Source organism: Petaurus breviceps, unplaced genomic scaffold, assembly GCF_028583685.1.
Source record: "Petaurus breviceps papuanus isolate PSGF00001 unplaced genomic scaffold, PetGlider_PUasm1.0 90977, whole genome shotgun sequence".
NCBI classification, from domain to species: domain Eukaryota; kingdom Metazoa; phylum Chordata; class Mammalia; order Diprotodontia; family Petauridae; genus Petaurus; species Petaurus breviceps.
Genome location: NW_027187391.1, coordinates 26,327,480 through 26,340,334, shown reverse-complemented (window position 1 = coordinate 26,340,334; position 12,855 = coordinate 26,327,480). Strand labels below are relative to the sequence as shown.

Below are 12,855 nucleotides of genomic sequence, written 5' to 3'. Positions count from 1 at the left end.
TATCATAGCATAATCAACAATTGTTCCAAAATCCTTAGAATAATTTATTTTCATGTAATTAGGCTTCACTATTCCCATCTTCTTCTCCATGGTTTCACCCACATTCTCATCTGTTAAATTTCTAAGTAAATTTGACAGACATTTAGTTGAAACTATCAAATATAATGGTTTTTGTTCTTAGATGTTAATTTCACATCACAACTCTTTGATTGAAGCATTTTAATAACACATGAGAGGGTTCAATACATCAAGTCAAATAATTGGGGTATGTTCTATTGTCTTTTCCATATAATTTTCCTCTAAGTTTCATGTATAAATCAATATTCCTCACCTACCCCTAAATTCTTAGGTAGCCATTCAAGCACTGGCAAACCTGTACCCCTAAGGGGTAGGAGGAAGAGTGGTCATCATATCCAGGGTCCATCAATATTTTACTATAAGTGAATCATCTTTTCACATTTATTTTATCTATGAAAAACCTTGCCCTAAAAGAAAAGATTTACAAAAGGGATAAAAAATAAATCCTAATGTGTGAAAGGGAAATAGTGCCTCTTATAATAATCCTCCTAGATCACATTTTACCACATTAGTCCTGTGTTATTGTGGAATCCAACATGAAAAGTATTTAAATCTACTAAAGTCAGATATTGGAGAACAGCTTACCTACAGAATTGTGCTTTCTTAGGCTGCAGCAAGATATCACCCTCACACATCTTCAGAGACAAAGACTAGAAAATGTAAACCACTAAGACAGTATTTAATATCTTTCAGTAGATATAACATGTCTGGATTTCAGTAAGGCCTGTGATATGCCTATGATGTCCTTCCAGTCAGGATGAATGTAAGACAGTCTGGTGGATTGATAATTGCCCAAGGTCACATGACTAATGAGAACTGCAGTTCAGGGAAGTTAAATAACTTGCAACATAGTAGGACCTTAATAAATGTTTAGTGAATAAATGCTGAACAACATAGATCAGTTTTGAGCAAAAAGCATTATAGGCATAGGAGGATGAAGTGTCAGCTGCTGAAAGCAAGAGAGGTCAAGGCCAGCAAATAGGACAGTCACTAAAATGACAGTGGATTATATGTGCCAGTTCTATGAAGGGATTTAGATAGCATCAACATTAACAGCAACAGCAAACCTTTATTAAGTATCCCTTTGTAGAACAACTCTTTGCACCAAGACAAAACTGTCCATCATAAGAGGGACAGACTTAACCATGGACAGTCCAATCCCCACCCCTCAAGGTTTCTGGAACTAACCAGTAGATCCAAGTCAGGGGTTTTGAATTTGGGGTCTGTGAACTTTTTAAAAAAAATATTTTGGTAATGATACTGCTATATAATTGGTTTCCTTTATAATTCGATTTATTTTATATATCTAAAAATATAATACTGAGAAAGCCTTCATAAACTTCACCACCCTGCCAAAGGGGTCCATGACACCCAAAAGGTTAAGAACTGTAGATTTAGGTTTTGTTCTAAGACGATTGTTCTAGTCCACTGACAAATCAGTCTGCTCTTACATTGGACCAATCCTGAAGATGTGTGAGACTCACTGTGTGTCATGGTCCTTCTTGGGTCCCTGCTGATCGATAATTAACTGCTTCTGACTCATCTCAGCCACTGAAGGAAAGCCATATAAAACCTCTATGGCATGCTGTCTCTCCTGTCCACACCTCCTACCTTTCCTTCAGAGTGTGAAAATCAAATAAATACCATTGCTTCTAAAAAGGAGGCATCATTCCTTTGCCATATGGTTATATTCACTATTCCTGTGACTTTACCTTTACCAGCCATCCATCACTTTCCCTAAATTTCTTGAGAACAGAGACTATTTGCTTTGTTTTTTTGTATTTCTACCCCTAGCTCTAGCATAATGCTTCAAATACAGTAAGTGCTTAATAATACTTTTCCATTCATTCATGGTGATTTTGGGACGTACTGGGGAATACTAATAGCTTCGCAAAACTCTCAAGTACTCTTAGAAATATTTTGTTTTAACTTAAGTCAGCATGACTTATAAGCACACATCCATTTCAGATATATTCTACATGAGTAAGGGCATGGGAAGGCTACAGTTGAAAGCAGACACCCCTGCAATAGTTTCTTCAACTTCTGCTCTCCTCCCTGTGCTGGCTTAGATTGGCAACCCTGAAGAAATCATAGGGTCCTATAGTGCAAGCATGTGTGGATCAGTCTTTAAAAATGCTAATCATTCAGATACCCTTCCCTGCAATTTCTAGAAAGCTTCTATCTTATAATCTAGGGAAAGAAGGAAAAGTAGCACACTTTTCTCCACCCAGACAGTTCTTATTTCCTTCTTTTCTTGGTAATGAATCCTCATCTTACCCTTTCTTGGCTGCTTTCTCATTTCAATCTAGCTCTCCTATTCTTGCTAAGGACAATGAGAGCTCTAAAATCCTTTTGCTTTGTGTTGGGAGGGTGTCAAAATAGCTTTAGCTCATTGACACCCAGGCAGGGAAACATGCATCATACAGGGGAAAAAGGCCCTTTATCCCCTCCTGGTTTAACTTTATTTGAGATATTTTTGAGAGACTCTCTCTCTCTCAAATATGAGATAAAATAAAATCAAGCCAGGAGCAGATAAAGGTCCTTTTTTTTTCAATATGAAGAGAGAGAGCAGAGAGAGAGAGAGAGAGAGAGAGAGAGAGAGAGTCTCCAATATCCTTTGGCTTAAAAAAAAAGCCTAAAACTTGGCATTACTGTAATTTTCTTCATGGGGCTTTCATTTGTCACCATCTTCACGTTCAACGGAAATCAATCTGAATATCCTATTGTGAGTTTTTCTTTTTCCTTTTCATAGCCTTGTGCTACTATTGCCAAAATTTCAAGCTAAACCTGAAAGACCCCCTCTTATTTTTTGCTTCCTTCCCCTCCCCCCAGCCCTAACAAGTCCTCCCCTGCCTAGCCCCATAAGGGATAAGGGCTGCAGTGTGCAGGGTGGGTGGTGCCTGCCCTACTCTGCTGACCCAGTGGCCTGAGCCAATCACAAAGAGGATTGGGCCCCTTGCTCCTCGATTCCATTCCCCCTCCCCATCTCCAGGCTCCTAGAAAGAGGGACAGAGGAGGGGTGGGGATTTCAGCTCTAATCCTTGCTAAAGAGCCCGCCTCTTCTTCAAATAAGAAGCTGGAGCTGAAGTACAGGGAGATTTTCTAAACCATAGGACCAGGAAAATCAGACACATCTTCTCAGTTGTCTGAAGCTAGAGAGGGAGAAGAAAAAAAAAGAATGGTGGAAGCTTTCTGTGCTACCTGGAAGCTGACCGACAGCCATAACTTTGATGAATACATGAAGGCACTAGGTAGGTAAAAGACAAGACTAACTCCTTCTGAAAACCACAGTATGTATGTGTATGGTTTTCTGATTCCTTTTTCAACTGTTATGTGTAGATTTTTTTTTTTTAAGGCAGAACCCAGGTCTCCAATTCTGAGACTATGCTTTTTCTAGCAGATTAAAAGACCAAGATGATGTAAATAGAGCCCTTATTATCTGTCCTCTCTCCTCCTAAGCCTAAACTCTTCAGATTGGGTTGTGTTTGCCACTTGAAACTAAAAAGAGCTTGCAGATGTTTTGATTTTATCTTCTTTTCATTGGAGTTTCAGTTATTTTTGGCAGATAAACTCCTATTACATGACTGAATATCTGTTTGTACCTTAGGATGCCTTGATTTCCAAGATAAGGTTTGTGAGTGAGGTGGCGGGGAGTGGGAGGAAATAGGAAAAACAAGGAAAGGCTTTGAAAGTTGTCTATTAGTGCAGGCTCTCATTGTAATCCCAGTAGTTTTTAGGCTCAGAGTGATTAGTATTGTTTCTCCTTGGTGCTGTAGGAGTGGGCTTTGCCACTAGGCAGGTGGGGAATGTGACTAAACCAACAGTGATAATCAGTCAAGAAGGGGACAAAGTGGTGATAAGGACTCAGAGCACCTTCAAGAACACAGAAATCAGCTTCCACTTGGGAGAAGAATTTGATGAAACGACTCCAGATGATAGGAACTGCAAAGTAAGTAATTCAACTTCTTCCTAGAAAGGGAAGAACCAGGGTGAGGTTGTTAAAAGGGAAATTTAACTTTGTGGATGCCAGGAAAATAACTTTATTAAAAGGAGAGCTATCCAAAAGTGGAATGGGCAGCCTTGGAAGTAGGAGTTTCCCTATTATGGGAGTCTTCCAGAAGAGGCTAGATGACCACTGGTCATCCACGTGTGTATCTCTCTCTCTCTTCTCCCCTCTTTCTTTCTTCCCCCATCCCAGACCCCATCTATCTGAAATTCTTTTCAAGGTATGCACTGAATTAAATTCCCACTGAATTCTCAACTTTGAAATTCTGCATTTAAAGACTCCTTACCTATTTCTTCCTATGGGGGATTTCAATTCAGTGGTGAGAAGCCCTAAAAGTAATCATTCCATCCTACTCCCCATTCCATCCTACTCCCGGTGCTTGGGGTGTTAGATCAACCTCCCTGATCCATAATCTATTTTTAATTTTAGGTCTAGTTCAAAATTTCCTATTTCATTGAAACTGTATTCTGTTCTTTCCCCTTAATTTCTGCTTGAGCTGTATTCTTCAAACAGTGCAAACTCTAGAGTGTACACTCAAAAGAAGGGAACATGCATTACTCCTAACCTCTTTGAGAAGATTAAATGAGCAATATTCTAAAATGTGTTTCATTTCAAGACTTCATTTAAGCACAAATATTATTGAGATGATGATCATTTGTTTTGGTATGGAATTTTAATTTCAGATACATGAAGGCATTGAATTTTGAAGTAAGATATGCACTCTAATAAAATGATTAATAAGAGAGGTTATATAATTCATGTGTTAATGATATAATTGTTATAGTATAGCAAGATGCCAACCACAGAATGGGCTCTTACCATAATACCAGTTAGTTGTTCAAGTTGTTTTCACATAGACTTCCTTTAAAGAGAAATTAAGAACTGTGTCGCTTCCTACTAGGCTTAAATCTTAACCATTTTATTGTTGCCTTAGTTCTATTATGCTTTTGTTCTCCATAGTCTGTTGTAAGCCTGGATGGTGACAAGCTAGTTCATGTCCAGAAATGGGATGGCAAAGAGACAAACTTTGTACGAGAAATTAAAGATGGCAAAATGGTCATGGTGAGTAAGAACAATGCATTCTGCCTAGAATTTATTTGGTTTACAACATGTAACATGAGTAGCAAAAACATATTAGTGTCTGTAAAAAAGAATTTTTCCCATAACTCTACTGGTTGAAATGCAGGAGATAGGGTGTATATAAGAAGTCAGTCTGGTTGTATATTAAGTATAGCAAATTTACTCTTTTGGTAATTGCTACAGTGAGTTAGAAAAACCACTCTGGTACAAAGTAATGTCTAAATCTGAAGTGAAATAAAATTCTGTATATAAATAATGTACTGTGGAAATATGAAAGAGAGAGGTAATCATTTTCTAATTACAAGAATAATAAGCTAGTTAAGTTTCAAAAAATTAAAGTTTACACATCCAATTGATGAAGAGCAAGAAAATGTTATAACTAATATATATATATTTAAGATATTGGCATGATTTTAAAATATTGATTTCCAATGTGTTCAGTAATAACAAAAGAAAAGTATGTGCTAGCAAAATAAATGAAAACTAATTTTCGAACTTAATTTCCTCAGCTAATTACACTGAACAGAAGTGGCTTTGTGAATGTAAAAAAAATTTATAATATTTTGACTCACCTTCTTTGGACAACTTATTGTATAATGTGGGACAATGACATTTTGATGACATGCATATATTTGAGGGAACCCATTCATTCTTTGCAGTTTAAAAAAAATTTAAAAAAAGAATCAGAAAAGAGTTAATTACATAAAGGTTTGTGCTTTTTGAATAATAGGCTTTGAATACTTGAACCATTATTTTGCAATGAAATGCAAAAGCTCATTAGATTGCTGAGTATAGAAGGTAAGGGAAAGGAAGAAGAAAAAAATGTACTAGAACTAGATTTTCTTTCCTTATCTGAAAATGTATTTACCTAGAAAACATTAACTGTAGACAACATATTTGAAATCCCACCTCCCCACATCCCACCATAGTAGCCTAGATATATATATATATATATATATATATATATATATGTATATATATATATATGTATATATATATATACTATTTATGTAAAGTAGAAAACACTTTACATACACTGGCAGGCAATACAATATCATCAGGCCCATTTTACACATGAGGAAACTGAAGTGGTTTCTTGAGCTGATTCTGTAACTTGACCAATATGTCTCAGGTAGTAAATGTTGGCTCTTTTGACTTTACTTCCAATATATTTTCTCCTCCTATCTGTTTCAACCTTTGTTCAACTGTGGTCAGTGATGAATTATAAACCAAATATCAAGAAAACTAATCAAAGAAAAACTGATGGAAGACAAAGACCCACTGAACTAATGCAGATGTCACATGTATTTGTACTTGTATGTGAAATGATAAATTCTAAAGGAAACTGAGTTTGGCAAAGTATATAAACATCAATTTTTTATTTGACATCTATATGCTAGAGAATACAGGCCGATAATTTGGAGTACTTTCACCATATTTGTAGTCCTATGCCTGGATTCCACCATCAAACACAAAGGATCACACATTCACCTGGTGCTATTCCAAAGATTACATCTTTGTTCAGATAATTTTTGACACACTGTGTTCAAAATCTATCAAAAATTCAGTGATACTGGGGCTGCTAGGTGGCGCAGTGAATATAGCAACGGCCCTGGAGTCAGGAGGACCTGAGTTTGAATCCAGCCTCAGACATTTAATACAAAAAAACTAGCCGTGTGACCTTGGGCAACTCAACCCCAATTGCCCTCCAAAAAGCAAAAAAAAAAAAAAATTCAGTGATACCAAATTTATGAAACTGAGCTTTGCAAACCAGTACAAGAGAGTCCTAAATTCAGGTGTTTTTTTTTTCTTTTATGAAGAATGATAAATTTCCTTGCAGACAGCTGAAAAAATCATCTAGATTCATCAGGCCAAAGCTTAGGTTCCCTCAGATTTCCTCAGCTAGCCAGTATGATAAAAGGGACAGTGCAACAGAATTGTCAACAGGATGACCTAATTTCAAATCCTGCCTCAGACACTTTATCGTGGTAATGTTTAGTATAAGCTATTATTATTACTTTGATCATTTAAAGTATAATTAAGTTTTCTGGTTTGACCCAGTTCCCCTACCAAGATTCATCAAATCACTCTATCCATAGAGACTTACAATATGTATATTAATGAAATGTTTAGAACCATATATGATCTTTAAAAAAAGAATAGGAGAATCAATCCCTAAACATTCAGGCAAACTTTCAAGTATATTAGTTTTAAGGCTCCAGATAATTTAAGGTACAATTTAAAATATAAAAAAAAAATGCCACCACTGATATGTTTTTTTCCCTGAATTTAAAGACTTATTTATATTTTAATATTCTAGACTCTCACCTTTGGAGATGTGGTGGCAGTTCGTCACTATGAGAAGGCATAAACAGCATCATGATGGTCCCCTGTGCAGATGAACATTTCAAGAGAAGTTTTTGTGTCTTTCTGTCACTCTTTTATGAGTACTACCATACTACTGATGTGAATGCCACTTTGACCTGGAAGGTGATGAGCTTTTTAAAAATGTTGCTCAAGTCAGTTATCCCACTTCTTGTAAATTGAATTACTTACAAAAACTTTGTATGGTGTTGGAACCACATTTTTTTACAAAAGAAAAATAAATAATTTTTTATGATTTGTGGGGGAAATTCAAGTCAAATAAAGATAACATGTTAGAAATATGTGCAGCTTCATGAATTAATGGAAGTACTTTGGCTGGGAGGTAGGCATTAGGGAAGCTTATAACAAATTAGTCTTTTATAAAGGCTTACAGTTCTTAAGAGTCTGTGTGCAGAATGCCAAAAAAAAAAAAAGGCCCAATTAAGTGCACCGAAGCCTTGTTGTAATACTTCTTAGAGTCAATGCCAAATTATAGATGAGAATTTAATAAGGTACTTTTGAAAATTAGACCCACTTATACAGGGACCAAGACATACCTACTATCTTGGGTTGTTAAAACTGTACTTTAATACAATATAAAGAAACAAAATAAGATTTTCACATTTTATTATTTTAAAAAGAACTATATAAATATAAACTTGGAGGGGATGGAGGGGAAACCTTTCAGTTAAGATTTAAATTTGAAAAAAACTTGTGTCATGGACTCCTTTGGCAGTCTGGTGAAGCCTATGGATGCCTTCTCAGAATAATGTTTTTAAATGTATAAAATAAAATATATAGGGTTACAGAAGAAATCAATTCTATTGAAATAACATACACACATATGTGTTTATATATGCATATATACATACACATAAACAGACACACACACAAGTTCACAGACCCCAGGTTAAGAAGTTGTTTTAAGATCAGCCCTTAAAAAAAAACTAACACTTTGTCTGATCTGATTTCTAGAGTAAAAAAAAATTGTGATTTTAATTTACTGTCATTTTGATTTCGTAGGAAACCCTTTTAGTGTGATCTGGAAAAAAAATAGGTGAACATTCTTCTAGAAAAAATATATTTCCATTTAAATGAATAGCTACTCTAAATCCATTTGAATTGTATGTTTAGAAATATTTGAAAATTTTTTTCTCAAAGTATTATGGATAGTTTTAGCAGGATGCTGAATTATTTTAGTAACAATGATGTCTGGTGAGGCAATTTTAAAATCCAGATAGATATCTTGAATTAACATATGAATGAAAACAGCTACATACAATCAATTTACTGTCTGGTGAGACAGAGACCTGTCTGGGGAAGATATCCTTTCAGCTCTCCAAATACTGTGTTAGGATCCTGTTATAAGGCCTGAAATGGGTCAGTGAGATGATCTTTGCCATACCATAGCCTGACATCTGTCATTTCTAAACCCTGCCTGAAAAATGATCAACTCATATTGTCTAATGATATGCTTATGTGTAATATGTTTCCCACCTCCATTTCTAGAGATGGAAAGTTGGCACTTGGGTTTCTTGAAATGGAGTTGGATTTTATAATGGTTATCATTTCCATGACAATGGATTTATTTGTTTTGTGGAGGAAAGGATGAAAACTTCTTTTCCCTGTTGGGGGACTGCTAAATGGGATGGAAAGAAAAGCTAAGCTAGAAAGAGTGGCATTGGTAACAGGATTTGAATGTAAAATAGCTAATGTTGGCAATCTTCCTGCCTTCTCCTCAGATTCATTCAAGCTAATTCTAAGTACTTTCTTCAAATCTTACCCTGTTTACATAGAAACAATAGCACACATTTATATAGCCCTTAACAATTTACAAAGCACTTTCTCATAGCCTCCTTGTGTATTCAGTAGTACATGTTATCCCTGACAGCTGGAGTCCTGGAGACCCTTCTTCAGCTGGGCAGAGGTGCAGTGGAGGAGTTAGAGCAGCTGTCATAGTGACTGTCACATCAGATTTATCAGAAGTGTTGGTCATAATGAGATGACTTGGGCATCGTGTGCCATCCTTGGGTTCTCCTTTAGACAATCCTTGGGTCAGAAGGCTAGTGGCCTACATGCATAGAGGGGTCATTATATATGGCTTAGCTGCGCCCTATGGCATTGTCTCAGTTCAGGTAGACCAGAGAAGTGAGGTAATAGAGGAAACAGGGACTGCTAGCTTGGTACCGCTCTGGTCAGTGGTCTTACAGGCGTTGCTCCTAACTACAGAACCAGAGAGGAAGCTGTCCTTTTAATACCCTGTAAACTCATCGTAAAGAAGGTTAAGGAAATTGGATCCCAACCCCCTTTCAGATATGACTTATCTTTACTGATAGGTTAGAATTATAGTCCATTATCTTTAGAGGAACATAAATCCATAATGAAGAAATAATTTAAAACTGGGAGGTAATATGCTAGGTTAGCCCACATGTCCTTTTTAAGTTTGATTCACCTAACATTATGCTCCTTCAGTATGCAAAGCAATGTAAGTGTAAAGCAAAGTGGGCAGAGGACCGGTTTAGGAGTCAGGATGACCTGAGTTATGATGGTTGTGTGTTCATGGAAAATTCTTTTAACTACTTAGTGCTCTAGGCATTTCTTTCAGAGTATAAATTAAAGAAGACTTGCTAATCTAGATTGGTGAGGAGAGTTTCCACACTGGGAATTGCCCACATCAATGCAATGATAGGTCAGGACTGAAAGAAATAAGCTCAAGGCCCTGTACCTTGTTTTAATTCCTCCGAAGGCGGCACAATCATTTTTCTAGAACTAATAGAGTTTTTACATGCTGAGTGTTTTATAGCATATCACTAGCATGTTATGATTCTCCTTCTGGCTGTTGTTTTTCTGGTATTTCCCTGATCTCATTAAAATATTTGTACCTGGATCTCTTGCATGAAAGAATCTCTTAATAGTGTTTACTCTTTTGAGGTAAACCTTCCTAGGACTCCCTGGCTTTCTTTGTAGCCTTTTTGAAATTGTTCTAAGTCCAAGCTCTGTGTTTCGTTTCTCTCTCAAAAATTTACCTTTGGAAGCTCCTCTTTTCTTTTCCTCCCCCTCAGATTGTTAATGACTCTGAAAATTGTCTTCTCAAATGTTAAAAATCTCTGTTACCAAGACAAACTTAAAGTTCTTTCTTTCTGTCTGATATTGCTTCTTTAGACTCAGTGTTGCCGCTTTCAATTACTTTGGTTTACTTTTCTGCTTGTTTTAAGTAGGTCTTTCTTTTGCTAATAATCCATTTTATGGAAAAGTAATGTTTTTCTTTTATTACTTGTTTCTTTTATCTGACACATTACCGAGAAGTATTGTATATTCCCTTTTCCCTAACATGAATTCTTGAGGCCAAGGTCGCTCACTGCATTCTGGGCTATGCTAGTCATCTTGACTTTTGCCTTGCCATTGGACTTTGATGTCTCCAGAGGAGAGACTGACAACTTTCTGAAGCTTTGCCTGACTTAAATCCAATTGCAAATCAAGACATCACCCTTGTGATGTCATCAGTCCCCTTTGAGAATGAAGGATGTATAGAAACAATATTATTACACACACCTATTTTTAGACATGAGAAAACTGATTCTCAGAAATTATGACTTACAGTCACAAACCCAGCAAATGGGGCAAAGATAAGGGAAGAGACTCAGGACTTTAATCTAGTTATTCCACCTTTACCTACCTTCCTATCATACCACATTGCCTCTAAGCATTGTAAAGAAGCTAACTTCTTGGTATGTTTTTGATATAGACATCATGGAAGAACAGTAGCAACACACTCCAAATACCAAAGGCAATTTGAGTTAGAAGTCATTTCTAAGACACCAAGGTCGAAAAGATAAAAGATTAGACTAAAAAGATGTGTTGCAACAGAGCAGTCACGCCCCAATTACAGGCTACTGGAAGACAGGATACCATCTCTTATCTATTCTCATCAGCAATGCAGTCACTGTCCCTCTAACCCTCCTGGGGAGAAATATAAACCTACAATTTATAAATATGTGTACCTTGGGCACAATTAGGTTAGATAGACAAGAGGGTTATAGATCGGTGGATATGAAAGAGATAGGAGGCAAAGAAGCCACAGGATATTCTATACTATTTTAATTATGCCTTTTATGGATGAATATTCATTTTGTACATATATACTGTGTCTCACAGATTGTAGGCAGTATTATATTGGCACAAACTGGAGAATTTCACATGGAATAACACCTCTGATTTATTTATAAATGACATTAATGATGGTTCAAAAGTCATCTATCCCAATTCACTTTTTTCTTCCCTATTTGTTTATTTTCTCTTTGGACCAGAATTCAAGTTATCAATCAATATGTATTCTCTTATTTTGCTGTCCTGAAAACTGTCTTTTATTTCTCCTAGCTCAAATGTTTCCCCCCTCTCCTCCCATCTCTAACTCCAAAGCTTCTATTGTGAGCTGACAGTTTCCAAGTACCGTTTTTTTATCCTATGGTGAGAAAGCAGTTTGGTACTTTTTACAGTTTTGAATGCTGTTTCAGCATGTTTCTGGCTGGATTTGAAACGCAGGGCTGGGAAGCTTTGGTTTTCCATTCAAGACCATTAGATTACACGGCGGGGGGCGGGGGGGGACGGGGGAGGGGAGGCGCGGGGGGAAGTCCCACTTGATGGGAAATAAATGCACTTTTCCAGAAGTTTTCTGAGGGTAAGAAGGGAGGAAGGTGTTTTCTTCCCCTAATGCATTTCCATATTCTGATAATTAAATGTAGGAGCTTGTTATCTTTAGGGCTTTTCAGCCTCACCCCAAACAATCACTAACCGCACAAGACTAAGCAATGGGAGACTTGCACTTCCACTAGACTAGGTAGTTAATTTGTCTCAAGGTGCTTTAGGGAGAAAACCTACTGCCCTCATTATGAATTTCTTTACTGCTCTCTTAAATACAGAACCGAAAAGATCGAAGACCCTTTCCATCCCAGCCCTGTGCTTTAGCCAGTTTTCAAAGGCCAGAAGATGCTCAAGGGTTTGCAAGGGGTGGTTCTGTTGTTGTTATTGTTTTGCAAATCGTCCCATTAGAATTATGAGCTCTTTGAGACCAAGGACTGTGTTTCTCCATTTCCCGGTATCCCCAGAATTTAACAGTGACCAGCACTGTTAGTAAAATCAAATGCTTGCGTGGACAGACAATGAAGAAGAATATGAAGAGATTCGCATGGCCCGAACTCCTAGAGGTAGGCGTGGGGGATACTCGCTAATGGAGAACAGGACCTCGGCGCAGAGGAGTTGGACTTAGAACACAGTAGGCAAACGGTAGCTCCCAGGGCTAAGCTGCTCAGCTCCTAGCAATACCATTC

General features: G+C 37.0%; 1 protein-coding gene across 1 annotated transcript; it reads left to right on the top strand.

The window, feature by feature from the left end:
* The first annotated feature begins 3,064 nt into the window (after positions 1-3,064).
* FABP7 (fatty acid binding protein 7) lies at positions 3,065-7,830 on the top strand. Its single transcript, XM_069077325.1, has 4 exons — positions 3,065-3,329; positions 3,855-4,027; positions 5,045-5,146; positions 7,485-7,830. The coding sequence occupies exons 1-4, from the start codon at positions 3,257-3,259 to the stop codon at positions 7,533-7,535; spliced, it is 399 nt and encodes a 132-aa protein (XP_068933426.1). The 5' UTR covers positions 3,065-3,256; the 3' UTR covers positions 7,536-7,830.
* Positions 7,831-12,855: the final 5,025 nt, after the last annotated feature.

Excerpts from the sequence above, each read along its gene's own strand:
- FABP7 (XM_069077325.1), top strand. The coding sequence starts at position 3,257 with ATGGTGGAAGCTTTCTGTGCTACCTGGAAGCTGACCGACAGCCATAAC. Across the intron at positions 3,330-3,854 it reads TGAATACATGAAGGCACTAG|GAGTGGGCTTTGCCACTAGG; the intron begins GTAGGTAAAAGA and ends TTGGTGCTGTAG. Across the intron at positions 5,147-7,484 it reads AAGATGGCAAAATGGTCATG|ACTCTCACCTTTGGAGATGT; the intron begins GTGAGTAAGAAC and ends TTAATATTCTAG.